General features: G+C 62.3%; 1 protein-coding gene across 5 annotated transcripts in view; it reads left to right on the top strand.

Annotated features, from left to right (window-relative positions):
* BRSK2 (BR serine/threonine kinase 2) overlaps positions 1–26,891 on the top strand; it is a 60,636-nt gene that overhangs the window by 20,558 nt on the left and 13,187 nt on the right. For all 5 annotated transcript variants that reach the window (XM_088017902.1, XM_028094256.1, XM_028094257.1 and 2 more), the window contains exons 2-12: positions 16,337–16,431; positions 17,687–17,772; positions 19,939–20,079; positions 21,797–21,913; positions 22,525–22,558; positions 22,728–22,796; positions 22,873–23,019; positions 24,193–24,224; positions 24,557–24,721; positions 24,855–24,952; positions 25,038–25,188. In XM_088017902.1, the coding sequence (XP_087874028.1) occupies positions 16,337–16,431; positions 17,687–17,772; positions 19,939–20,079; positions 21,797–21,913; positions 22,525–22,558; positions 22,728–22,796; positions 22,873–23,019; positions 24,193–24,224; positions 24,557–24,721; positions 24,855–24,952; positions 25,038–25,188 (1,135 nt within the window). The remainder of the gene's footprint in view (positions 1–16,336; positions 16,432–17,686; positions 17,773–19,938; positions 20,080–21,796; positions 21,914–22,524; positions 22,559–22,727; positions 22,797–22,872; positions 23,020–24,192; positions 24,225–24,556; positions 24,722–24,854; positions 24,953–25,037; positions 25,189–26,891) is intronic.

Consider the following 26,891-nt stretch of genomic DNA (forward strand, 5'->3'; position numbering starts at 1 on the left):
TCAGTCAAAGAAAGGTATTCCTGGAAGGTGGGGGAGGGGCACCAGAGCCAGCAGAAGTGTGGGGCGAGTCCACTGAGTGAGGAGACATGGGGGGCAGCCAGGCTGGGCTGTGTCTGGGACAACAGGGTGCTGTGGCTGTGCTCCTCCAGCCACACCCTGCGCTCCAGGTCCCCCGGCCCCAGCTGCCTGATGGAGCCCCCGTGGACCTGGAGCATCTGGGGCCTGCAGAGCCGGGGCCGAGCCCTGCCTTGGGGACTTCCCACACACTGTTCCCATTATTGTTATCCCCTGACCCCACGAATCCAAGAGCTTATGGGGACCTGGGGAAGGGGTCCTGACCTCAGCCCCACAGTCAGCGGGACGACCTGCTATCCACCCTCACTGCACCAGCTCCTCGTGCCATCTTTAGTGACACGGCTGGTCGAGGGGTGGGTGAGCTTGGCAGTGGCTGTGACCCTCCTGGGAAAGTGCAGGAATGTTCTGCCAGGCATGCTGACTGCTGGCTCTGGCCTGGGCTGCATACAGCCAGAAGGACGTGGCCCCTGGGGTGGGCTCAAAGACCAAGGCCAAGGGCAGCCCCAGTCAGTGCAGCAGGGCATGGGACTAGGGTCACCCCTGGGGTCAAGGCTCATCTGCAGAGCCTGGCATGGGAGTGGGGCTGCCCGCAACAGCTGTGTCTGGATGCCTGTGGGGACACGTGGTGAGCCAGCCCCAACCCAGCTGCACCCCCTTGCAGAATGGGCCCCTCCCCAGGACTGGTACCTGCGTTGCACCCTGATGTTCAGAGTGGGCTGTGTCTCAGCGGTTCTTTACACAGCAAATTGTTTGGTAATTGTCATGTGCTAATCAGTGATAACTGCTTTTGCTTGATCTGGGCTTTAGTTCTAAAACAATTAACTATCATCAATTAATTAATTTAAAAAGAATTTACTTTCATTTTCAAAGTAAAATACATCACATAGGAACTAAGATTAGTACTTATGCCCGAAATCACGCCCGAAGTTCACCCTGTGTCACTGGTTTAGGTTTTTAAAGGGGAGCAGAGCTCCGGGGTTGGGGGGCGACACGCACGCACGGGTAACCTGCCGCGTGCGTGCTCGCCCTGCTGCCCCTCCCTCACATGCGCACTCTGTCCCGTGCAGTCGGCCTGCTCAGAGGAAAGGCGGGCCTCGCCAGCTTTTGTGGGAGGTTCACAGGTGCTCCTGGTAGGGGGCTCTGCCCCCCCCCGCCGTTGCACAGAGCTCCCCGAACTCCTGGCCTGGGGCCACCGGTGCTCTCAGGACTTATGTTCTGTGACTTAGTTTTTACAGATCTTTGCAACTCAAAAGTTCTGAAGTCCATGGCCAGCTGGCACCCAGAACAAGATGGACAGAGTTCATCACTGGCTTCTGTGGCAACCCCAGGCCTTGTCTGGCACACGGGGTTCCTCCCAGTGGTGGGGGCAATGTGGCCCCGGCGGGGCTGGGGAGAGGGAGCAGCTAGGAGGCCAGGCTGCAGGTGTGGGGAGTGGCAGGACTTCTTCTTGGCTTCGGGGGCCCAGAGCTGTGTCCTGCTGTGTGTGGGACCGCCACCTGTGTAGAGGTGCTGGCCAGGCTTTCTGCAGGGTCCTGAGCAGGTGCCGCGGATCTCTCCGGCACAGTAGACCCCGCCGGCCAGGTTATCTTCATTCTGTATCAAGGGGGGGCCCGGGTAGCCAATCACATGGTCCAGAACGGGGCTCTGCAGCCTCTCCGGGGAGGGCCGACTTGGTGTAATTCTTAGCCTCGGACGTTAGTGTGACGCGACGGGAGTAAAGTGGCGGGAAAGATACCTGAAGTCTGTGCATACAAGACATGTGTCTTACCGGCTTCTCCAGACATTGCTCTCCACCGGGTGGCCACGAGTGCTCACCAGGGCAAGTCCTGGGCTGCACATTGTGCTCTGAGTGGTCCGGCTGTGGGAGGCTCCCAGAGCGTAGCCCCCAAGGCCACTTCTCTGAACCATTCCCATTTCCAGGACTCCCGGTGGGGAGCTCACGCCAGAGTCTTGACTGGCACTTGAGGCACTGCCTAGCGGCCCCCCGCACTGCCCTCTCCCCGCTGCGGCAGTCCAGCTCTTCCCAGGCGCTCTTGCTCGGTTTGTAAATAACACCCTAACCTGGCTCCATGGACTTGCTGCAGCGCTTCTTCTCTTCACTCGCATCCTCCCCAGAGCGACTTTTGCTTCCCCACTCCCCCAAATAACATTTCTGTCTGTGCTTTAGCCACACCATGCTTTCTGGGGAGGGTTGGTTGGCTCTCAAAAGTGAAGTCACGAGGAGGGTTTCCGTCATTATCAGTGTGGAAATGTCATTCAGTGCTAGGCTGGATCATGTGCCAGGATTACCTGCCCTTGTCAGGCTGGAGTGATATGACCCATTAGAAGGAAGCTGTGTCTGTGTACCTGCCTGGTGGTTCTGCTCTGACCTGGTGGTTATGGATTTGGGAAAATCACACGTTTCAAAGTCCTTTGAGTGGATTCCCTTTTCTGACATCCCATGAATGTTTACACTTGTGACACACTCCTTTTGCATCACCACCACTTTCTTTGGGTCCTTTGATTTTTCTGGAGTTCCCAGTTGCCTTTTTTTTCATTGCACTATTTATCATAAACTCATTTAAGTGTCTGTGTGTGTATAGAGGGCGAGAGAAAGAGAAAGAAAAATGGGGGAAGAGGCATGGGGCGATGGAGGTGGGGAAGGAGAGAGAGAGACCATTCATTTTATCTAGTTCTCTTTTTTTCATGGTAGCCTCCTTCTGAGAGCCCTCTGTTCTTAAAACTGCTGTGTTTCTCTAAAAAAGCCGCCTTCAGGGGCGCCTGGGTGGCTCAGTCGGTTAAATGTCCAACTCTTGATTTCAGCTCAGGTTGTGATCTCAGGGTTGTGAGCTTGGGCCCTGCGTCAGGCTTGGTTCTGGGTGTGGAGCCTGCTTAAGATTCTGTCTCTCTCCCTCTGCTCCTCTCCCCCTTCTCTCTCTCTTTCTCAAAAAAAAAAAAAAGCCACCTTCAGGGGGTTTCCCAGGACCCCCCTCTGGATGGGATCCATTCCTTCCATCTGGTCTACCACCTCATTTTGTCGGGTGACTTCCTAGGAAAAGTTACATGGAAGAGAAGTGAAATTCTCAGTCTCAGAACTGAAATTACCTCCTCTGTGCACTCATGCCCCCACAGGGAGTCCTTTGCCCCCAGCACTTCCAAAGATTTTTGCTCCATTAGCTCCTGACCTCAGGTAGATGGAGGAAAGATGCCAGTCTGATTCACCTGCCTTTGTCACTGCCTCCATTTACATTAAAGCTCTTGAAAAGTGTTACTCTTGTTGAACCCACATCTTTTCTCTTTATCTCTTGACCCTGCCACCCTACTCCAGTGACCTGCCTGGTGCCAAACCAGTGGTCCCTTCTCAATGAGCATTTGGTATAGTTGAACATTCTCCTGTATTCCTCTTTTCACCTAGCTTATGAAATTCCACATTTGTCCTTTTTTCCTATCCCAATACCCATTTTCCCCCAGTCTGCTTTGCCAGCTCCTCCTCATCCAGGAGTACCCCAGGTCAGCTTGGGTGTTCTCCCTCGATAGTCATCCTGGGGGATCCCACCCTTTCCCATGGGCTGAGGGTCTGCATGGTCCATCTTTATCACCCTCTTTTACCTGCAACTTGTGTGTGTCCTTATATTTAAAGCATGTCTCTTGTAAACAACATACAGTTAGATCTTAGGCACCCTTTTTCCCTCTCTGACCGTTTTTTTTTATTGGAGTGTTTAGATCATTTACATTTTATGTAACTATTGATACAGTTTGACTTAAGTATATGCCATCTTTGTATTCGTCCCGTTTGTTCTTGGTACACTTGTTCCTCTTTTCCTGTCTTATTTTACATCAAACAGGTATTTTTTAAAGGTTATTTTACTTTCTTTTCTCACTAATATTTTTGCTATACTTCTTTCCCCTTATAAGCTCATTAGGGGATACTCTAGGGCAGTCATTCTCAGAGTCTCAGGCCAGGGACCCCTTGGGGAGATCCTTACAAATGTCTTTATATTGCCTTATTCTTGAAGGATATTTTTGCTGGATATAGAATTCTGGGTTTTCTTTTAGCACCGAGGTGGTGTTAAGCCACTGCCTCCTGGCCATACTCTTTCTGGTGAGAAGTCATGTACTACTGACACTCCCCCGATGTTATACACGTCCTTTTCTCTGGCTGGTTTTAAGATTTTCTCTTTTCCTTTCAGTTGTATCAGATTAGCAGTGATTTGCCATGGCATGGCTCTCCGTGTTTCTGTCTTGCTTTGGCTTCAATGAGCTCAGTGGATCTGTGGGCTGATATATATGTAATACCTTTAGGGGAAAATCATGACTGTTATCTCTTAAAATATGTCTTTCTCTTCTCTTTTTCTGGGATTCCTGTTACGATTATGTTAGACTTTTTGGAGCTGTCCCACAGGTCTCTGATGTGCTGTTATGTTTGTTTTTTCATGCTTTTGCTTTCTGTATTTCAGTTTGGGCAGTTTCTATTGACCGTAGAGTTCATTAATCCTTTCTTTTGTGTCCACTCTGCTGTTAAGCCCATCCAATTAATTCTTTTGGTCTGTCCTTTAGTGTAATTTAAAAAATATATATACTTTTGAGGGAAGAGGAGGGAGAGAGAGGAGAAAAAATATTTGTATTTATAATATTATCTTAAAATACTTTCCTGAAAATTCTAATATTTGAGTTAGCTGTAGCCTGCTTGCTTCTGTGGGTTATTTTTTTTTTATGGGTTATTTTTTTGTTTTGAGCATAAGTCACGTTTTTGTACTTCTTTGTGTACAACATCCTTTTTATTGTATGCTGACATTGTTTATTTAAAAAGACAGTTCAGCTGCAGTAGGGAAGGTTTTTGGTTTTTCCAGAATGGGCTCAGCCTTCCCTCTCAGGCATTTAGGGCGGGGCTGGTCACTTTGATCTGGGCAGGACTGAGTGGTCACTTCAGTGAGTTTCTGTTCAGCTCTAGCTAAGTATATCGAGGGTGTGAACCCCACACTGTGGGCATCTCTTCTTTTTTTCTCTGTTGTTTTGAATGCCTGTCACCAGTAGAAGCCCCGTGAGTCCTCGATGAGCGAATGAGTGAGTGAAGCAATGAAACAAACTCCTGGGACCTCACTGTCAAGTCTGTGGCTGCATGTGGCTCTGCTTGCATTCCGTGGCCGGGCGGCTATGGGGCCTTTCACTGGCACGTGTCCATGCCCACTGGGTCTTGGGTCTTGGGAACATCTGCTTTCCACTCTCAGCTCCTTCCTTTAGTCAGATATTCACTTCCTGGGTTATCCGTGCCTCCTGGTTCATCTTTTCTTCTTGTCTCTGTTCTTAGCCTCGTTGGCATTTTTCCATGGTTTGGTCCTTCTTTCACCTGCTTCTTTTTACAGCAATTACTGTCTTTGCTTTCCTAGAGCTCTTTCTTGTTTTCTCATCTTTTTTGTAGATTTCTTGTTTTATAGATGTAGCAAGTTATTAAATCTGAGTGAGTCAATGCAATAATCAGTAAAAGCTTTTCTAAACAGCTGTTTCTCCCAGGTCAGTTCTGTTTCTGTCTGGACTCCCTCTGGAAACATGTAGTTGGCTGTTTACCCACATGAGGGGGCCTGAGTGGGTGGTGTGGCTCCTTGTGTGAGAAGGAAGAATATTTTCTTGCCTGGGTCTCTCTGGGAGGGGACTCCTGCTCACAGCTCAGAGTGTGGTCAGTCTGGTGGGGGCATGCTTACGGGCGGGGACTGGGCATTGGGCCTGGCAGAAGAAGGAAGGCTTGCTCAGCGCAGCCTCCTGGCCCCTAAAATATTGGATTTTGTCCCAGTCTGTGTCCCATTCTGGGCATGGAGAGGGGGATGCCAACCTGGGTTGTCCCCACATCGGCACCCTCAGTAAGTGTCACGTCTGTCTCTGCAGCCCTACCTCCAGGCCTGCCCTGCGCTCCCTGGCTGATGCTGAAGCCTGGAGCTTCTCTTGGGTCCTCTGGAGACTGGCAGGCCCAGTCCTCGTCATCACCTGCCCCCTGCCTTCTGTTTCCGGGATACTTCAAGACCTCTTCTCCACCACCATTTTTTAATCCAGAGGGTGGCGTTGACAGCAGACAAGCACAAGGGACCTGGGGTCTCTCTGGCAGGCAGGGTTCTGGCAGCTTCTCCAGGCACCTGCCCACAGCCTGGACCTCTTCCCGAAGTCCCCCCACCCCAAGCATCTGTCCCTGCCCCCTCTTTTCCCCAGGACTCCACCCGGCTCTGCCTCCTCTTCCAACACCTGGGCCAGCAAAGTCCTCTTGGGACCCATCCCCCTCCCTCAGCTTCCTTCTCTCGTTTGTCGTACGTCCCCAGTGGAGACACCTTTCGAATGGTACCTTATTGTGGCCTGCTTAGGAAATGTCTCTAGTACTTCCTAAACACATGTTAGCCCCTGAGTGGGGGTAGGGACTGCCTCTGTCACTGCCTTCAGGGTCCAGCAGGTACCCAGCATCTCGACCCTTCTCAGCTTTGATCCTGGGAGGCTGTCCTGAGTGTCTCGTGGGGGAGGAGGGTCTGTGCTCCCAGGAGGGCCATGACCTCTCCCTCAGCCTTGCAGCTGGGTCCTGGCAAGCAAGTTCTTAACCCTGGGGCTCCAGTGGGTCGTCCCTATCAGCATCTTCCAGTTGGGTGAAGAACCAAGAGAGAGCTTTTTAGGAGGAGGGGGCATGAGGAACTGTCTTCTGATTTTCAACTGGCTCTGGGCCTGAAAACCTGTGAAGCCTCTGAAGCCTGACTTTGGGCTTTGGAGAGAGGGTGCCTGGCTTGACTGGCCCCCTGCGGAGACCCCCTGCGTATGCACACGGTTGGGCCCCTTCACGGGGGCAGTCCCAGACTGCCTCTGGGAGGGGCAGGGATCAAGGATAGGGTGCTTAGGACTGCAGCCATGTGTGGGGGGGTCGTCATTCCAGCTTTACCCCAGGCAGGAAAGGGTGTTAGGACACCCCCAAGGCTGAAGGGGCCACCGAAGCCCCCACCCCAGGAGGGGAGAGGGAGCCAGGCTTCAAAGCTGGTCCTGGACCACAGCCGTCCTTGCTTACTGCACATGTGACCACCTCCACCTGCAAAGGGCTTTTGGGCAGCAGAAGAGCCCCACTGTTACACGAGGAGCTCTGCAATGGGGGAGGCAGGAAGACGTGCATGGGGGTGGGTAGAAAACTGGCCTCTCCACCCCCCCTTTCCTCCCTTGGGTCAAGGGCAGCAGGAGGAGGGGTTCCGGTCCATCGTACAGAGGGGGTGGCAGTCCCCTACATCGTGTTTGGGTGCTGTGGGTGGGGAGGGCGGGGAGCTTGGCAGAGGCAGCCCAGCGGCTGCAGCGGGTGTGAAATATTTCAGGGCTTAATTAATTTAATTTGAGAGGTTCCTTTTCAGAGCGTGAACAGTTGTCTCCCAAGAGACGCGCACCACCGCCTCCCCCCTGGCGCCTGGTGGGCGAAGGATACATCGGAATCTATATTGAGACTGAGCCTGCTGCGGCCGGTGTTCCCTCCGCACCCCCCGTCCCCCATCCCCCTCTGGGTCCCCCCACTGGGGCCTCCTTCCCAACCTGGAGGAGCGTGTGTGGGTGCGAACCAGGAGCTGGCCGCGTGATGGGGGGGGTGTAGGGGTGTCGCTGGGAGCTGCGGCCTGCAGGGCCTCCACGGGGCCCAGAAGCGTGGGCGTGCCGGGCAGATGGATGCGGATGGATGCGGGTGGATGCAGCGCCGCGCAGGTTGGGGGTGGGGCACGGGATCTAGACATCCCCACCCCCCCAAATGGAGGAAGAAGGGTTTGGGGAGCTCAGAGCCCCAGGAGGAGGCTGAGAGAGCCAGGGCGCCAGCCCAGCACCCCCCACTCCCCAGAGCTGGGGCAAGGGGCCTGCAGGCAGGAATGGAGGTTGGGTAGGGGCATGGGAAGAATGCAGGCCCAGACGGGGGCTACGGGGAACGAGGGCGCTTTGATGTCTGGGCAACTTCAAAGGGGCTGCCCTCCTGCATCTGCAAGTCCGAGGCGCCCCTGGCAGCACAGGGCTGGGGAGGGTGGGCTGCAAGCCTGCACATCTGTCAAGGAGGTGCATTTGAAGCGAGTCCCCTGGGTCCGGGCGCCCCCAGGCTGGAGCCTAGGGCAATTGAGTGGGCAGGGGTGCTCCTGAAACCTGGGAACTAAACCCAACGCAGTGCCCCTACCCCCGCAGGGGCATGCGCCCTCTGCCTGTGGAGGAGTGGCCTTGGACCAGCCCTGGGAGAAAGGAGAGCACGATGCTGAGGGCTTGTGTTGGGGGGCCCCAAACCCTCTTCCTGGGCTCACGTCTGGCGTCTGGCGCCTTGTCAGGGTGCGGGGCAGCTGGCAGCAGGAGGGTGGGGCATGTGGCCCTTTATTCAGGGGCATGGACATCAGGGAGGGGCCTAAGGCTGGGCCTTCTCTCCCTGAACTTCCCCAGCCTGACCACAAGCCCCTCACTCCCCAGCAGAGTGAGGATGGTGGGAGTGGGAGTCCAGCAGCTGGAGAGGGCCCATCCCCTGTCGCGGGGGGGGAGGCAGCTGGGGTGGAGGGGCTGGGCCTCAGCATGGCCACCACACATGCCTGGTGTGGACTGTCTCCCAGCACAGCCTCCCTGGGAGCCCCCCCCCCCCACCTGCTCTGAAGAGGGGCCACGCAAGACCCGGTGGGGCTTCCAGGCTGGGGGACTCCTCATGGGGCCTGGGCACTGCTGTCATCCCACTGGAGGCCAGAGGGACCTTGCATTCTCCCTGAGCATGGGGCTCAGAGCCTCTGGAGACTGGAGAGCAGGCAGCCATCCCTCCGCCAGGCTCCATCCCCCTCCCACCCCACACCTGGGGGGTTTGGGAGCGCACTGTGAGTCCCTAGCAGTCCTGGCCTCCTTGACTCTCCCTAGCTAAAGGTTGCCACAAGCAGGGTGCTCTTCCAGGAGGGGTGGGGGTTCCTGCACCTCCCCACCTTTTGGAAGGAGGTGTTCTAGCCGCCGAGGGCTGGCCCCTTGGCCCTACCTGCACCCTGTGCCCGGGTGCCAGAGATCTCAGGAGATCTCAGCCTCCTGAGATTACGGCTGGTGCCAGAAGGGTAGTCCAGAGAGCTTTGTGCTCTGCTGGTATCCTGGGTTTAGAGGTTACCATTGTGCCACGACTCCCAGAATGTGGTGCAGGCAGGCTTTGGCTCCAGGCTCAGGGAAGAGCAGGGGTGTGGCTGGAGGAGGTGCCCAGGGAGCGCTGACAACCAGCTCCCCAGGGCACCCTGGCTCTGGTGTCACCCCAGCTGTGCAGCCCAGAGCAAGTCAGCTGCTGTGTTTGGACCCCAAGTTACACTGATCCTCTGTCCACGGTGCTGAAAGGACCCTGCCCCCACCTTTGGCGGGTGCGGTGCTGGGAACCTGGACTCATTCCCTTTAGCATCTTTGGGCTTCAGCCCATGTCTTTGCCCAGCATCCTGCTGACGCCCTAAGCCTGTTGTGAGGGGGTCCTGGGGGTGGCGCTTGTGCCTGCACCAGCTGGGGAAGCGCTGTCCCCAGGCTCAGGCATGGGCAGGTTTCACCCTGCTCCCTTGGGCAGTGACAGGAGAATGGGCCCTAGGGTCAGGCAGGCCCAGCCTCAGTTTCCTTTTCTGAGAAAGGAAGTGGGCTGTTGTGAAGATCAAGGTTCAAGTGGAGGATCCTTAGAAGCCTCCTTTCCTGCCAGTGGTCTCGCTGGAGCAGGCGGCCACATCCAGGCCTGACCAACCCCCCAGAGCCCACCCTGCCCTAGGGCCTTAGCCTTAGCACGACCCCAGCTGACTGAGTCTGCAGCTCATAGGGTGCCTCCCGCCAGGGCTGTGCCTGGTGCAGGTGGCGCAGTGCTGAGAGCCTCTTATGAGGAAGCGGAACCCTCCCTCCCGCAAATCCTTAAATCCCCAGAGTCCTGCTGGGGCCGAGAGGCCGGGGAGGGGCATGTGCGGCAGAACAGTTTGCTGAGTGTGTGGTGGGGGAGAAGCTCCCATCACGGTGAGGGGTCTGGAGACGTGGGCTTAGCTGGGCTTGTAGTAGAAGGCACAGAAAGCCCCTCTGAGGTGCATCTGGTTCAAGAGGAAAGAAAACTCCAGGTAAATGCTCCCGTGAGTGGAGCAGGTCCTCTGCTGGGTTTCCAGGGCCGCTGTGACAAACTGCCCCATACCTGGTGCCCAGAACAACGGCGTCTTCTTTCTCTCGGTCATACAGGCCGCGTTCCAGGCTCCTGGGTGCGGGTCAGGCTGCACTGGCTGCAGGCCCTGGTTCTTGGCCCCAGGGCGTTGGCTCAGGACGAGGCAGCAGGCTCCTCAGAGCAGGGATCCCAGGGAACGGACCCTGGAGGGAAGCTGTGGTTACCACCCTCCCTGGAGGATGAGTGCTTCTTTCTGCCACATTTCATTGGCCACACAGGCCAGCGTGGTGCAGTACAGGAGGGGCCGTGTGGCCGGGATGCTGGCTTCTAGGAAGTGGGGTCCCTAGGGGTCCTCCTGGAGGCTGCTGCAGCCTGGAGAGGCAGGGTGACAGGGTGGCCGGCAGAGGGTGCAGGGCCAGGTGCAGCTGGGAGCACGGCAGACAGCCACCCTCCTGTGCGTGCGGCCTGTGCTCATTGCCTCTGCGCATGAGCTGCTCCCAGGAGGTGGGGGCGGGGCCTCTACAGCCCCCTCAAACCTGCTCTCCTCTGGGCTCAGCTCAGCGCTCAGCTGGCCCTTCTGGGCCAGCAGGTTGGGTGGTCCACCACGGCTCTGGCTGCCCACCCGGGTGTGTCTGGCTGCATCAAGCTCCCATCAGGGGCCTTTGTCCTGTGAGGAACGCCATGCCTGGCTCCTGCCCATTTGGTCCTGCCTCCAGATCCAGGCATGTGGGTCCTGGCCTCGGCATGGGGTAGTTGTCCATGTGGGGACAGTGGCCAGGGCAGGACTCCCTGTAGCATCTGGGCCTTCCCTCAGTATGGCTGCCGAGCTGGCCCTTGAGAGCAGAGCCTGGGAAGCTCAGGTCCCAGAGACGGTCAAGGGCAGTGTGTGGGCTCTGAGCGTGGATCCAGGCTGCTCCCGTGAGGATACTGTGCGCTGAAGCTAGGGCTGGGGGGGCTCCCAGTTCTTCCCCACCTACAGGCCTGTGTGCCTCTGCCCCTGTCTGTCCTCTCAGGCTTCTCCTGCTGCCCAGCCTGCTGTGGGCTGCCCAGCCCGGGGAGGTGGGGCTGGCTCAGGGCCACCAGCCCTGCTGACTCATTTTCCCAACAGCCAGTGTGCTGCCACCTCCCCGCTCCTTCCAGGAGAGCCCAAGCAGGAGGGGTGACAGGGCCGTCTACCTGGCAAGACAGGCGTGTCTGCTGCGCCACGCCCCGGAGACTGCTCCCTCTCGTGCCCACAAGTGGGGCCCCACGGTGAGGCTGGGTGAGGAGGCGGAGAGTGGGTGCCCCTTGGCTATGCTGGCAGCCCTGGGACCTGAGGGTCCCAGAGGTGCAGCGGCTCATGACAGAGGAGGGGCAGCCTCCTGCCCCAGCTGTTAGGGGCCCTCGGGTGGCCCTGTGAGCACTAGCGGCTGGACACTGGTTTCTCCCGAGACGCAGATGGAGCCCCGCGCTGCCCTGCTCCTCCACCCTGGCTCAGCAGAAGCGTCCGCCGCCCCCCGCGTCATGAGTCTCCCTCCCCAGACCCTGCAGTGGGCACTGCTCCCCCTGGTCCCCACGTGCAAGGACTAGCTGACACAGCGCCATCACCAGTCGCGGGTGTGAGCACACAGGCAGGGGGCCCTGCGAGCAGGTGCAGGCTCGGTCAGCACCGCGGACAGTGGCCGTCCTTTTCCGCGGCCAGGTTCCTCTCCGGAGAGCCTCCCTGCTCCCCAGAGGGACTCGGCTGTGTCTGGACCACCGCTCACCACCCGTGAGCCTGCTACCCACTCCTGCCCCGCGTCCCACGTCCACTCCTCTCGCGGGCTTTGAGGACGGACAGCCGACTCCCACCCTTTCCCTGATTTCTCAGCCTCTTCTGGGGGGTGGGGGGACTGCCGGCTGCCAGGCCGGGAGGGAGCCGCAGGAGGACCTTCTGGGCTCAGGAGAGCTGCCTCCCCCGAGGGCAGGACCGCGGCCACGGCTGGAGGTAGGGTGCGGGGTCGAGGGCCAGGCGAGTCTAGAGTAACTGAGTCAGCAATGGGGAGGGGCCAGGCCTCCACCGATGCAGGTATTTGGTGATTTGGATGAGAAACGGCAGAAGCGATCATTTCTCCCTTTGCCCACCCCCACCCCGGGCAGGAGCTGCGTGTGCCCTGCGTGCATCGCTTCACAGGACTCTGCAGGGCCCGTGGTGTTCCCAGGTGCTTGCAGAGGCTGTGGCACTCACGTGGCCCTGGTCCACGGCCAGCTGGCAGTGCGGTGGGGGCAGGTGTGACTGGTCATTCACCTTGCAGGCTCTGGGCTCCTCTCTGCGGAGGGCCCTCCACACCCGGCACGTGGTGAACACTCAGAGAAGGTGGCCGTCCCTGATGCAACAGCGTCACCTGCTCCTAGACCCCCGCCCAGACCAAAGGGCAGCCTCTGGGCGGTGGGAGTCTGGGGCCTTCTCTGGGGGCCCCCAGGGCTCAGGGCGCTCATGAAGGACCACGACCAAGAAGAAGAGCGAGGTCAAGGACGACCCCCAGGAGGCATCCGCTCAGGACTGCCCCCTGCCCTGACCCCTGGCCCTGCAGCGCCCTGCTCCTCACTGCTCTGGGGCTGTCCTGCACCCCTCAGAGCCATGTGGGGCCCAGCACTCCCCCCTCCTTCCAGACCGTGCAGTGGGCGTGAGGACCGGTTGGAGCCATGGGGCAGGAGGAGTGGGCACTGCCTGCAGAGTGCTCCCGAGCCCACCCTAGAGAGCACCAGCCCGCCCGCAGCCCCCTGGCGCTGCCCTTCTGGCCCCCTCTGGGTCTCGTGGACAGTAATAGCTGAGTGGAGGGGCAAGGGGTGCTCAGGAGGACAGTCCATAGGTCCCCCTGACTTTCCGGGCCGGGCTTGGGGTCTCAGGGGGTGGGCACGCTCATTAAAGCCCATGCACGTTTGTGCCCAAGTCTGGGGTGCAGTGAGGACCTGCTGGGTGGGGTAGCCCCAGGAGACTGGGGCTCTTCCTTGGCCTTTTGCCTACGCCTTCCCCGTGGGGGTCCTGGGTGCCTGGAGCCTTCCTGCAGAGTGGACTCAGGCAGTCCAGCCCTCCTGCGCCCGCTGCCTGGGCCTGGCGGTCATCGGTGACAGGACGCTTGCCCTGCCTTGGTACGAGCAGGTGTTTGCTGTAGAGACGGGAATGTGTCACAGTCCAGAGACAAGGCTGAGCTGTTGCAGTGGCTGGGTAATTAGGGTGATTGTGGGCTTCCCCAGCAGACGCTGTCCTCGCACCATCCCGAGCCCGCGCAGTGGGGGCTCCCAAGGGCACATGGCCCACTCCCTGCCTCCAGGGAAGTGGCAGGGCTGCTAGAAACCCAAATACCTCACCCCAGAGGACCCTAGGGCTGTGGGAGGCCAGCACATCCAGGGCTGAGCCACGGCCCTGGGTGGCAGGAAGCTTCACTAAGGAGGGGCACCTCTACACTGGGTTTTGAGGGGTATGTAGAAGTCTGCAGCTCTGAAGATTTCCTTGGCAGAGGCAGCAAGTGGAGGAAGATGAAGGCAGGGAGGGAGCTGCCAGGGTTCCAGGACCCTGCGCAGGGCAGCCCCCCCGCCCCAGCCCTGCGTCCTGGCCGGCCTCACCTGGGCTCAGCGGGAGGCTCCTGGGGGCCAGGCCCGTGAGCAGCTTGGGGGGGGGGCAGGGGCAGGCCCGTGGCGTGGGGCCTGTCTGGTACACATTGTCTGCTGGGCAGCCGTGCAGCAGCTGGTGAGGCGGCCACGGTGGCCCTTCGCGGCACACAGCACCTGGGACGGCGCTGGGCGGCAGCACCGGCGGCACGGCTTTGGGCCTCTGGAAGAGGGGCCGGCATGGCTGTCGGGCTCCCTGTCACTCGGACACCCATTTATTTCCCTTTTCTGGAAGCAGGGTGACAGTTCCCCTCTCGTGTCTGCGATTCCTGCCTCCTGAGGACACGTGTGCACGGCTCTGTGAGGGGTGCACGTGGGCGCGTCCTCCTGCCTGTCGGCCGGGCGCGCCACCCCGTCTGCTCGGTACCCCGGTGCCTGAGCCATGGTTCCTGAGCTCGCTCCTGTCTGGGGACGTCCTGTGCCTCCCGTTGTTTGCCGCAGGAGCCGGCCCTCAGAGCTGGCCCAGGGCCGTGCCCACCTGTGCTCGGGAATGCACAGCGATGACGCTCTGCCCTGGGGGCGTCTCTCGGGCTCCTGTTCCAGCCGTTTCTGACCTGTAGCTGTCTCCTCTGGGGAGGTGTCCGGCCGCCTCGTCCGGTGTCTGACCTGGGCCTTCTGGACTTGGAGGAGCTCGTCCCCCGTGGGGTAGAGGCTTTTGCTGCCTGTTTCCCCAGCTCCCCTGCCCTGTCAGCCTTGTTCTGGGGACTTGCTAGGCACACGTTTTGCTTCTAACTCTGGCTGGCGCCTGCTGTCTAGGTGGCGGGGCCGGTGGCGGGGCCGGTCGCATCCCGGGCTGAGTCCCTGGGCTTCCAGCCTGAATTACAGATGGACGCCAACAGCACCCTCCTGCTGTGTGCTCTGTGCTCTTCCTGCTGACCTGGAATCGCAGGACTCAGGCCAGATCAAAGGCAGCTGGCAAGAGGCCCCAGGGGTCTGCAGGCCTCCTTGGGGTGGGAGCTGGGCGGCGGGGGCGGGGGGGCTCTGTGGGCACACCCTGCTGGAGCCCAGGAGCCCATCTGTCCTTCCCTGAGTGTGCACACGAGCTTCTGGCCCTTGGGCATCATCCACAAAGGCCCAGGTCCCCCACCTGCCGCTGTTCCTGCCTCTGGGCAAGTACGGCATCCTCCCGCGGCCGAGTTCCCTGCACACGGAGAGGCTAGCCTGCAGGCCCATCCAGCCCAGCACCGGGGGAGGGCAAGAAGCCGTGCTGGAAAGGACAGCCATGACCATGCTCCATGGAAGGACACAGAGGCCACGTAAAGTTACGGACACGCGGTCCGTTAAGGGAAGGTGTTTTCTATGCATGTGACAAGGGATTCATTTCCCATAAAAACCGAGGGGCTCTTGCAAGTTGGTAAGAATCCCCCCAAACCCAGGTGAACCCAAGCAGCTGGTGAGCATGAGAAGGAGCTCAAGGTCATGGTTAAAGCAGCAACAACAGGGGGGCCGGGTCACCCCAGAACCATGGGATGGGTGTGCGGTCGGGGTCCTGACTTTGATCACGTCTGATGACACAGTGCGGGTGCCCCTCAGTGTTCACAGAAAGGGCATCCCAAGGTTGGGCTGCGTTGCCACAGTGAACGGGGTCCCCGGCCCCCTGTCCCCCCAAGTGCAGGAGGTGGCTTCAGCCATCGTGATTGCCTTCACGTGCCCACCTGGGAATGAAATCACCTTGAGGAATGTCGGGGTTGGGGGCCTAGGCTCAGGGATGGAGAGGTGGGGTGTCCTGGGCCCGAGCCCACAGAGCGGTCCAGCCAGAGGTCTGGAGGGTGCTGGCAGCGGCCTGGGCTGCAGTGGGGGCGAGGCTGCTGGTGGCCCTGGGGGCCTGTCCCAGCCAGGGAGGGGAGGGAGGAGAGACGGAGGCCTGGCTGTGGCCACACGACAAGGGGGCGGTGACCAGGACCAGAGAAGTGTGCTGGGGCTCAGGTCCCAGAAGTGGGGCCGTGAGGAAGAGTGAATTAGTGTTCTGTCCTGGGGGAGGGTCCAGCAGTGGGGGGCAGGGGGCGTGGCAGGCTGGGGTGGTGCCGTCCAGGCAGTGGCTTTGGGCCCATCGTACTGTCCTGAGACAGCAGTGAGCCGGACACTGTCTGGACACTTCTGCCCAGAGATCTGCAGGCTGGAAGGAGGTTGGTGGGTCGGGTGGCAGAAGCTGAGCATCCCGGGGGGAGGGGTCCCTAAGGGTCCAGGCAGGGGGTGGCCCTGAGTCTGAGATACCCTGGCTCCCCTGCTGGGCAGTGGCTGAAGGCCTGGAGTCGGGGACTCGGGGGGTCATGGCCTCCAGAGCAAAGGGGGACTCAAGGAGGTCAGAGGGCTGGTCCCATGGGCAGAGGATGTGGTGTGGGGCAGGGATACTCCAAGATGAAGCTCTTCTGGGCACTGACCAAGGAGCGTGGGACGGCGGACAGCAGCTGTGGGAGTCCAGCTTGAGGCGCACTGGGCGGAGGGGGGTGGGGGCAGGGCCCAGGCCCTGAGTGAGGGCCTTGAGGGGGAGCAGGTAGGCCCCTGCTGGTTGGAGCCCTGGATGGGGTCTCAGGGGGCTTCTCTACTCTGCAGGCCTTGTGAAGCTGGGGATTCACTGTGTCACGTGCCAGAAGGTGGCTATTAAAATTGTCAACCGGGAGAAGCTCAGCGAGTCTGTGCTGATGAAGGTGAGCTCAGGTGGGGGGCCTGTGGTGAGAACCCCGGGGGCTGCAGAGAGGCCAGCCCAGGCGGGTCCCACTGGCTTGGTTCTGCTGCAGCACAGGTGGGCGGCTCCAGCCACAGAGCGGGCTCCCTGCGCTACTGTCCTTTGACCGTGACCAGCACCCTCCGTGCTGGCCGCCCCCCGCCGGCCCTGCCTGCCCTTTCTCCTGGCCTCAGCCCGGAGCCTGGGAGGGACAGGCCGCATCCTGGGGCACCGTCCAGGCCCTGTGCCAACCTGTTGGGATAGCCATTGGGGCCTCAGTTTCCCCAGTTGGATTCAGGAGGAGGCCCCTGCCTCTGAGGAGGGAAAGAGGAGCTGACACCTCGCGGACGGGACCACACCACCCCCTCCTGCTTCCCGCCCTCCTCCCTCCCCAGTCCTGGGAGCCCCTCGCGTGGTGGAGTCTGGGCCCCCTTTGGGGCTGGACACTCAGCGGGAAGGGGTTGCCCAGGCCGCGGGTCCCCCCACCTATCTGCCTGCTCACCTGTGGGTGTGGAGCACTCAGACCTTTGCAGGCAGGTGGCATGCTGGGGGGTCCCTTTCACCACGCCTGCCCCTGCCCTAGGGACTGTGCCTCATACCCTCTCCCAGACGTCTCCTGAGGGGGCACGTGGGGCCAGGAGGGCAGCGATGGGCTGCCCGAGGGGTGGAGGCTGATGGGGGAGCTGCTGATGGGGAAGAAGTCCTCGCCAGAGGGCAGGGAGGGACTTGTGTGGGCCCCACTGGGGAACCCCAGAGACCACAGATGGGGCAGTTTTAAGGGAAGGTGATGCTTGCTTGGATGGGAGCGGGCAGACAGCACCTGGGACTCACATGTTCATTCGGGGACACTGAGTTCTAGATGCCCATAAGCTCTCCGAGCAGAGACACAAGAGCTCAGTGGCAGGGGCCTGGGGATCTAGCTGGGGCCCACCTCCCTGGAGGCCGGGCAGGGCCGGGGTGGAGGGGCTGGGAGGCAGACCCCTTGTGTGATGTCCCTGGGATGGGCTGGGCCAGTCCATAGGGGTGCAGACTCCATCGCTAGGCTGGCCCTCCTCCAAGCCTCCTGCTGCCCCCATGACCCAGCCACGGCATCCAGGGGGGCACGGCCCACTTGATCCCTCCGTCTCCCCACCAGCCAGAGACCCCTGGAGGGCAGGGCAACATGGCATTGGTGTCCCCCACCGCCCAGCCCCAGGGCAGTGAGCCTGCCCCCAGCTGGACCTCTTCTTCCCATGCAGGTGGAGCGGGAGATCGCCATCCTGAAGCTCATCGAACACCCTCATGTTCTAAAGCTGCACGATGTTTATGAAAACAAAAAATATTTGTAGGTATTGCCGGGCCTGGAGAGCCGGGGTGGGGCTTTGGGGAGGGCACAGGCAGCCCCCCAGGCAGGGGGCCCTGGTGGGGAGGGAGCTCTCGGGAGGCGTCCACAGTCAGTGCTCCCAGGCCAGACCACGGCAGAGTCACCAACTGTACGGCCTCCCTGAGCTCACCGGGGCTGTGGGTGGCGGTCCCTCCCAGGGTCACTGCAAGGGGGCGTCCATCCCTGTCACTCCTTGTGTGACTGTAGGAGGCCCCGGCCTGTGATGCCCAGGCCTCAGGAGGGGCCCCAGCGGCACTGTCCTTGGGCACGTTGGCATTGAGTGAGGAAACATGAGCAAGGGGCTGGCCCGGGTGGCTGTCTGCAGCCCGCCCACACTGTCGTGGGCAGTGGAGGTTGGGGCACGAAGCCGGCCACCCAGGGCTGCCCCGGGGGAGCAGGAAGCCTCGGGCACACAGATGGAGGATGGGCCCTAGGTGCAAACCGCGGCACCTCCTACACGTGGCTCACTCTTTGGGCCTGTTTCCTCAACGCCGTGGTATTCTCGCTGCGCCAGCCAGGACCCAAGTGTTTGAGGGTTAGGGTGACGGGAGCCACCCGGTCAGCACGGGCGTGCGGGTGCTGGGTGGCAGGCCCCTGACGCTGCGAGCACAGGGAGCTCTGCCCCCGCGAGACGCACACCTGCATGACCCCCCACCATTGGCCTCACTGGGGGGCCCACCTTGCAGTGTCAGTGGCGTCCCATGAGCTCGGGGCGAAAACATGCGGGAGACCTGTCACACCTCATTTCTGCTGAGATCCTCTCGAGGATAGACCTGGTGTGGGGGGAATGACAGGCAGAGCCTTTGGCTCCAAGGAGGCCACCGTGGGGGGGGGTCCTAGGACAGCAGCCCAGCGAGGGGGGGGGGGCACAGCTTGGGCAAAGGCCCGATGACAGGGACACCGTGCCCAGTATGAGGTGCTCGGGGGCCAGGCTGGGTCCTGCGGGGCCCCGCACGCTCCCCAGGACTCCCAAGCCCAAGGCTGCCCAGGTGAGGGAGGGGCCCGGGGCCCTCTGCCAACGAGATCAGCCTGCGGCCTGTGCTGTGCTGGGACCCTCCCGCTCGGGAGCAGGGCGAGACCCCCCCAGGAGGGCTCCTCCTGCCTGAACCCCACCTAGTGCCCCCTCCACGTCTCCCTGTGCTCCCACACCCCCACTGACCCCTCTGCTCCTGCAAGACCAGCTCTGGAGATTCCCTTGGCTTCCTCCAGGAACTCCTTGGGGGTCCTGCAGGCATCCGTACGCACATGTCCCGGGGGCCTCAGGGTCCCTCCTTTTGCCTGTAACCCCAGACACGGCATGCCCTGCCCCTCCAGCTCTCCCCATCCCGCCCTGCCCCCACCGCAGCCCTGCGCCATAGCCTGGAGGGCTCTCAGTCCCTGGGCCCCCGCCAGGGGTCGATGCAGCAGAGGCGAGGGCGCCGAGGGGTGGCAGAGGCGGGTGTCAGGCCTTGAGGCCACGGGCCCACAGAGCCAGGGAGCCCGGGGCCCTGTTAGAATCCTCCTGGGGGCCCAGCCCCCAGCCCCTGCCCCAGTCCAGGCCACCAGGCCCCGGGGAGCCGAGTGGGGGCAGTTACTCCCTGCCCGCTGGGCCACGCCCACCTTTTTGCTCTGTCTTCCAAGACCCAGTGTGAGGGCCCATCCCTGGGCGCCCCTAGCCCTGCCCTGCTCCAACCCCTTGCTCACCCTGTTTGGAGGCCTGCCCTATTGGCCAGGGCTCCCTGAGGGCCTGAGTGTCTGATTCAGGACCCTGCTCTGGGAGCCCAAGCTGGACTAGCCAGGGAGGGCCTGGAATGGTCCCAGCCCCAGCTTGCGTGGGGGTCCGTGGCCACAGTGCCCCTTTTGCCTGGAGGCCCGGCTGTCCCTCAGCCAGGGGGCCAGGGGTGACCCTGTGCCTGGATTCCCCCCAGCAGAGGGCTCCCCCCATGGTGGTCCTAGAAGCAGGCCTGCCAGGAAGTGGGGGGCGTGGAGCCCTCATGCTGAGGGTGCTGGAGGCTGGGACAGGCAGAGGTTGGTGCCAGGACGGGGTGCTGGCCTACAGCCTCTGGCCAGTGCTGCTGTGGCTGGGTGGCCCCAAGGCGGGCGGGTTGGACTACGTGCAGCCACCCGACGCCCACCTGTCCCCCACAGATACCTGGTGCTAGAACACGTGTCTGGTGGGGAACTCTTCGACTACCTTGTCAAGAAGGGGAGACTGACCCCCAAAGAGGCCCGGAAGTTCTTCCGGCAGATCATCTCTGCGCTAGACTTTTGCCACAGCCACTCCATATGGTGCGTGCCCCGACCCCTGCCAGGTGTCCCCATCCCCTGCGGGGTGCACCCCCATTCTCTACGAGCAAAGCCTCATTCCCTGCTAGGTGTCCCCATCCCCCACCAGGTGCCCCCATCCCCACCAGGTGCCCCCCACCACGTACCCTCCATCCCCCACCAGGTACCCCTCACCCCCACCAGGTACCCCCCATCCCCCACCACGTACCCCCATCCCCCACCAGGTACCCCCATCCCCCACCAGGTACCCCCATCCCCCACCAGGTACCCCCATCCCCCACCAGGTACCCCCATCCCCCACCAGGTACCCCCCATCCCCCACCAGGTACCCCCATCCCCCACCAGGTACCCCCATCCCCCACCAGGTACACTCCATCCCCCACCAGGTACCCCCATCCCCCACCAGGTACTCCCCATCCCCCACCAGGTACCCCCCATCCCCCACCAGGTACTCCCCATCCCCCACCAGGTACACTCCATCCCCCACCAGGTACCCCCCATCCCCCACCACGTACCCCCCACCACGTACCCTCCCCCACCACGTACCCTCCATCCCCCACCAGGTACCCCCCATCCCCCACCAGGTGCCCCCATCCCCCACCAGGTGCCCCCATCCCCCACCAGGTACCCCCATCCCCACCAGGTACCCCCCACCACATACCCTCCACCCCCTACCAGGTACCCCTGGCACCAGGTACCCCTCACCCCCACCAGGTACACTCCATCCCCCACCAGGTGCCCCCATCCCCACCAGGTACCCCCATCCCCCACCAGGTACCCCCATCCCCCACCAGGTACCCCCATCCCCCACCAGGTACACTCCATCCCCCACCAGGTACTCCCCATCCCCCACCAGGTACCCCCATCCCCCACCAGGTACCCCCATCCCCCACCAGGTACCCCCATCCCCCACCAGGTACTCCCCATCCCCCACCAGGTACCCCCATCCCCCACCAGGTACCCCCATCCCCCACCACATACCCTCCATCCCCCACCAGGTACCCCCATCCCCCACCAGGTACCCCCCATCCCCCACCAGGTACTCCCCATCCCCCACCAGGTACCCCCATCCCCCACCAGGTACCCCCATCCCCCACCACATACCCTCCATCCCCCACCAGGTACCCCCAGGACCAGGTACCCCTCACCCCCCACCAGGTACCCCTCACCCCCCACCAGGTACCCCCCACCACGTACCCTCCACCCCCTACCAGGTACCCCTGGCACCAGGTACCCCTCACCGCCCACCAGGTACCCCCAGACCAGGTATCTGCACCCTACCCTTGCACTTACCCTGTGCCCCTGGAGCAGACAGCACACTTTTTATTGACCCCCCCCCTTTAGGAGCATCAGGAAGCTACTGCCAGGTGTCCACCCCAGGTTCTAGAAGCCCCCTCCTCAGGTTTCTCAGGGGTCCTGGGGCCAGGTCACCCTAGATTGGGGGTCCTAGGTTGGCCTTGGCCCATAGCACTTATGGGGGGGCCCCAGGGAGTAAAGCAAAGCCTGCCTCGGGGGCGGGTGGGAGCAGGTGGTGTGACCCCAGAGGGTCTCTGTTTCTCTGTCCCCCGAGACCACAGTGACCAGGCAGGTGACTTCCCATTGGCTGCCTGTGACATCACCAGGCTGGGCTGCCATTGGCCCCATGCTGTGCAGATGGGCTTTTTGGGGAGGGGAGGCAGCTAGGGGGACTGGTCAGCCTCAATCCTGCCTTCCTTCCCAGCCACAGGGATCTGAAGCCAGAGAACCTCCTACTGGATGAGAAAAACAACATCCGGATCGCTGACTTCGGCATGGCGTCGCTGCAGGTTGGCGACAGTCTGCTGGAGACCAGCTGCGGGTGAGCGGCCCTGCCAGGCCAGGAGAGGGCCCGGCCGCTGTCCCTGACGGCCCCCGTCCCGGCCATGCCGCCAGTGGTCTCAGCTGCTTAGCCGGGGGGGGGGTGCCTGGAGCCCCAGGAACCCCAGGACCTTGACTCTGCCCCCAGATTTTGCTGCCAAGTGTGACACTGTGGAGGGACCATTCCCGTGACCATTCAGGCCCAGGCCCGCGCTCGGCTCCGTGGCCCTGGAAGGCGGGTCCGGTCCCAGTGGCTGCCCGCTTGCTCAGCGGGCACTCAGCCCCGTGGTCCTTCCGGTGATGTTACTCCCTTTGGACCAGGGCAGCAGGCAGACAGCCTTGAGTGTGGCGGAGCCCACAGGCTCCTGTGTCTCCGTCTCCCCCAGAAGCACACAGTAGGGATTAGGTTGTGAGGACGTGGCACCAGAGCCCCTTGAGCCTCCTGGTGGGCCTGGGGGCCCCCCAGAGGGGCGTCTTCTGCAGGCAGAGCGTGCCTCTGGGCGTCTGCACTGCTGTGGTCCTGGGGGGCAGCCCTGAGTGCAGGTGGGGTGGGGTGGCCAGGGCAGACAGCAGGTCCTGAACCCCGTGCCTGACCGCTGCTTTTGCCTCCAGATCCCCCCACTACGCCTGCCCCGAGGTGATCCGGGTAAGTAGCCCCCGCCCCCGCCCTGGTTGCCGCCTGTCCAGGGGGCTTCGCCACCCGAGCCTTGCAGACCCCGGGCCCTGGCAGACTCCCCCCTCTACACCCTGTACCTGGGTCCCACCATTTTGCGGAGCTCGGCCGTTCAACCCCCCAACCCCACTGCCGCCCGCAGGGGGAGAAGTATGACGGCCGCAAGGCAGACGTGTGGAGCTGCGGCGTGATCCTGTTCGCCCTGCTGGTGGTGAGGCCCCCTTCCCTCCCCCGCGGCGCTGCCCCTGTGTGCCCCTCCCCAGGTGACCCCAGTCCCCTGCCGGCAGGGGGCTCTGCCCTTTGATGACGACAACCTGCGGCAGCTGCTGGAGAAGGTGAAGCGGGGCGTGTTCCATATGCCGCACTTCATCCCGCCCGACTGCCAGAGCCTGTTGCGCGGCATGATCGAGGTGGACGCGGCCCGACGCCTCACGGTGGGTCCCGGGCATCCCGGAGGGGTTGGAGGGCCGTCTTCTCTCCCTTATGCCGCCCCCCACCCCCAGAGCCTGCAAGGTCCCATCTCCGGCGTCTCCTCCCGGGGCAAGGGATGGCACCTGCAGGGCAACCCCACCTAGGCCTATGAGTGTGGTGCGGGGGGCCCTGGGTGTGCATGGTGCGTGTGAGTGTGCACACGTGTGAGAGCATATGGGTAAGTAAGCGCTGTGTGGGCACATACACAGGTGTGTGGGTGTGTGCATGGGTGCACGGGCCTGGGTGCACATACACAGGCATGCACTTGCGTGTGCGTGGGTGTGAGTGTTGGCGCGGGTGTGGACGCGTGATTTGGGAGTGCTGGTGTGCCTGGCAGGTGAGCGCCCACTGACGCTGACCCCCGAGTCCTGGGCCCGGTCCATGTGAGTAGCTCCCCATGGCCACTGCTGATGCCTGGGGGCCAGGGAAGGTCTGAGGGCAGCTCTTCCTTCCGAAAGACACCCCCAGCTGGCCGCCTCCGGCCTCCCTGAGGCTCAGCTAGTGCCGGGAGGGCGGGTCCCCAGAGCAAGGGAAGGAGGACTCCCCGGGCTGGCCTTCCCAGGACAGGGGCGGCCCAGTGCCCAAGAGGCCACCCTCGCCTACCCTCCCCAGCCAAGCTGTCCCGAGTGGAGCTGGGGGGAGAGCAGGGCTGGCCCCCAAGCCTCCTGCTCACACCTGCACCCAGCGCCTTCCTGGGCACAGGAGGGCCACCCTGGCCGCTTCCCCTGCCCTCCTCCCTTGGCCTCCTTCCCAGAGCCCTGAGACCCCGGAGGCCACTCTGCTTCCGTGCTCACTCCCTCTGCCACCCAGGTCCCCCAGCCCTGCCTGCAGCCCCCTGGCCCTGCCCACCTCCTTCTCTCTCTAGGTCAGCATTTTCTCTTCGACCTGGGGTAGGCAGGGTCAGGGGTGCTAGCCTGGAGCCTCCGGGAACGCAGCCCCTCCCCACACGCTCCCCCCCCTCCACCCACACCCCCCTCCGCCATGCCCTCTCTCCTCCCCTCCCCCTCCCCCCCCTCCTGTCCTGCTGTCTGCACGCTCCTGCGCTCCGCCCCTCCCCGTGCTCCCGCCCCCCGACCTCCTAACGTGGGCTCCTCCATCCCTCCTCGCACTAACTCCCTGTTTCTCTTTCCTTGTAGCTAGAGCACATTCAGAAACACATATGGTATATGTAAGTAGCTCTTCCTCCCACATCGCCTGCTTTGCCTGCCACCTGTCACCGTGGCCTGGAGGGCCTGCTAGGGAAGGCGGGGGGGTGACCCAGCCCAGGGCAGGCCTGCCCCCAGCCTCAGCCGCTCCTGGCTCTCAAGGCCCCCAGGCCGGCCTGCACTGGGCTCAGGCAGGATGCAGGAGGTGTGCAGGGGCTGGGCACACGGAGAGCAGCAAGACTCGGGGCCCCAGGAAGGGGTGGGCCCTGCCCTCCCGGCACCTCGGGGTGGGGGGCGGAGGAGCCCCAGGCTGCAGAGGGCAAGGGAGTGACCCCGCGGTGCCTGTTGTCCACAGAGGGGGCAAGAACGAGCCAGAGCCAGAGCAGCCCATCCCCCGCAAGGTGCAGATCCGCTCACTGCCCAGCCTGGAGGACATTGACCCCGATGTGCTGGACAGCATGCACTCTCTGGGCTGCTTCCGGGACCGCAACAAGCTGCTGCAGGACCTGCTGTCCGAGGAGTACGTTGGTGGGGGGCTGCGGTGCAGCCTGGCCGGGGGCCCCAGCAGCCCCTCCCAGGCAGGCGGCCACGGGGTGGGACCCCATCCAGGAACGGACTTGCCAACCCTTCTTGGTGCCTCTCACCCACTGCAGGGAAAACCAGGAGAAGATGATTTATTTCCTTCTCCTGGACCGGAAAGAAAGGTACCCGAGCCATGAGGACGAGGACCTGCCCCCCAGAAATGAAATAGGTATAAGGTGGCAGGGTGGCCTGGCCCCATGCTGCCCCTCCCAGGCCCAGCGGGCTGCCTCGCCCTGACCCCTGTCTGCACACAGACCCTCCCCGGAAGCGTGTGGACTCCCCAATGCTGAACCGGCACGGCAAGCGGCGGCCTGAACGCAAGTCCATGGAGGTGCTCAGCGTGACGGACGGTGGCTCCCCGGTGCCCGCACGACGGGCCATCGAGATGGCCCAGCATGGCCAGAGGTGCGTGCCTTCCAGGAGGACTCAGCGCTCTGCCTCCTGGTGGCCTGGCCCGGTTGGCGTTGGCACTGCTCACGGCCTGTGCTGGGCCTGGCATGGCTCATCTCTGCCCCCCAGCCCTGGGGCTGGGCCAAGGCCACTGGGTGGGCCTGGACCACGCTGTGCTAGGGGCTGGGCCGGGCTGCTCAGGCTGCTTGTGCTGGACTGGACTAAGCTGAACTTGGCTGGGCTGAGTGAGCTGAGCTGGGCTGGACTGTGCTGAGCTGGGCTGGGCTGGATTGGACTGAGTTGGACTGGGCTAGACTGACCTGGTCTGGGGTGGACTGAGTTGCGCTGAGCTGGACTGCGCTGAGCTGGGCTAGACTGAGCTGGACTGGGCTGGAGTAGACTCAGCTGGACCAGGGTGGACTGAGCTGGGCTTGGGCTGGGCTGGGCTGGACTGGACTGGGGTGGGCTAGACTGGGCTGCACTGGGGTGGACTGAGTTGGGCTGAACTGGACTATGCTGGGCTGAGCTGGGTTGTACTGTGCTGAGCTGGACTGAGCTGGGCTGGGCTAGACTGGGCTGGACTCAGCCGGACTGGACTGAGCTGGACTGGACTGGGCTGAATTGGGGTGGACTGAGCAGAGCTGGGCTGAGCTGGGTGGGTTATACTGAGCTGAGTTGGGCTGGACAGGACTAGGCAAGACTGGGCAGGGCTGGGCTGGACGGAGCTGGGCTGGGCGGAGCTGGGCTGGGCTGGACGGGGGTGGACTGGGTTGGCCTCGACGGAGCTGGGCTGAACTGGACTGAGCAGGATTGGCCTGGACTGGGCTCGACTGAGCTGGACTGAGCTGAACTAAGCTGGACTGGACTGAGCTGGGCTGGACTGGGGTGGACCGGGCTTTGCTCTGTTGGCCTGGGTTGTACTGGGCTGGGCAGGCCATCTGGAACAGGGTCGGGCTGGACTGGAGTGGGCGGCACTTGGCTACACTGGGATCAGGCCGTGTTCAGAGCCACCCAGCAGGCCTGTCCCCGCTTGATGCTGGCCCCATGTTTGGGTTTCCTGTGGTAGTGGGGGTCAAGGACAAGAGTGGAAATCTGCCTGGCCACGAGCAGGTCCGGGCTGTCCCAACAGCGCCCCCTGGAGGAAGGAAGGGCGTCCTGGTCCTGCAGAGCCTCTGCTGATTCTGGCCGTGGCCAGGAGGGGCCCTCGGCCAGTCCTCATCCTGGCGCTGGGCAGGGCCTGCTTGGGGAGGGGCCCAGCGTTCCTGCCCAGGTGGGGATTTCTGCCATAGCTCTTGGACCTGGAGACCCAGCTCTGGGGCTGCCCCTGGCCAGCTGGGGGCTGAGTGCTGGGGACAGCCGGGCCTCTCAAGGTATCTGCCAGGAAACGGCCACCATCAGGATTAAACTGGGCTGGTGGTCCTCAGCTCCCTTGGTGGTCCCAGGCCTCCCCCATGGAAACGGGCTGGCTCTAGACCGCCACGGGCCACTGCCCATGGGCTCCGGCACTGGGGGGGCTGGTGAGGGTGGGGGGAGAAAGGTCTCTGCTGGCTGAGCTCCTGCCCCGACTGCGCCTCGCGTCCTTCTCCCCAGCAGGCCCCCGGGGTGAGAGGCCACCTCTCCCCAGCCCACCTTTCCTGAGCCTTGCCCCTGCTCAGTGCACGCTGAGTGCTGGCATGGGGCCCACTGCATCCTGGCCACCCCGCGTCCCTCCCTCACCT

The sequence above is a fragment of the Eumetopias jubatus genome, unplaced genomic scaffold (assembly GCF_037043125.1).
Source record: "Eumetopias jubatus isolate StellerSeaLion01/CBP00866 unplaced genomic scaffold, mEumJub1_p1.0 scaffold_13, whole genome shotgun sequence".
NCBI classification, from domain to species: Eukaryota; Metazoa; Chordata; class Mammalia; order Carnivora; family Otariidae; genus Eumetopias; species Eumetopias jubatus.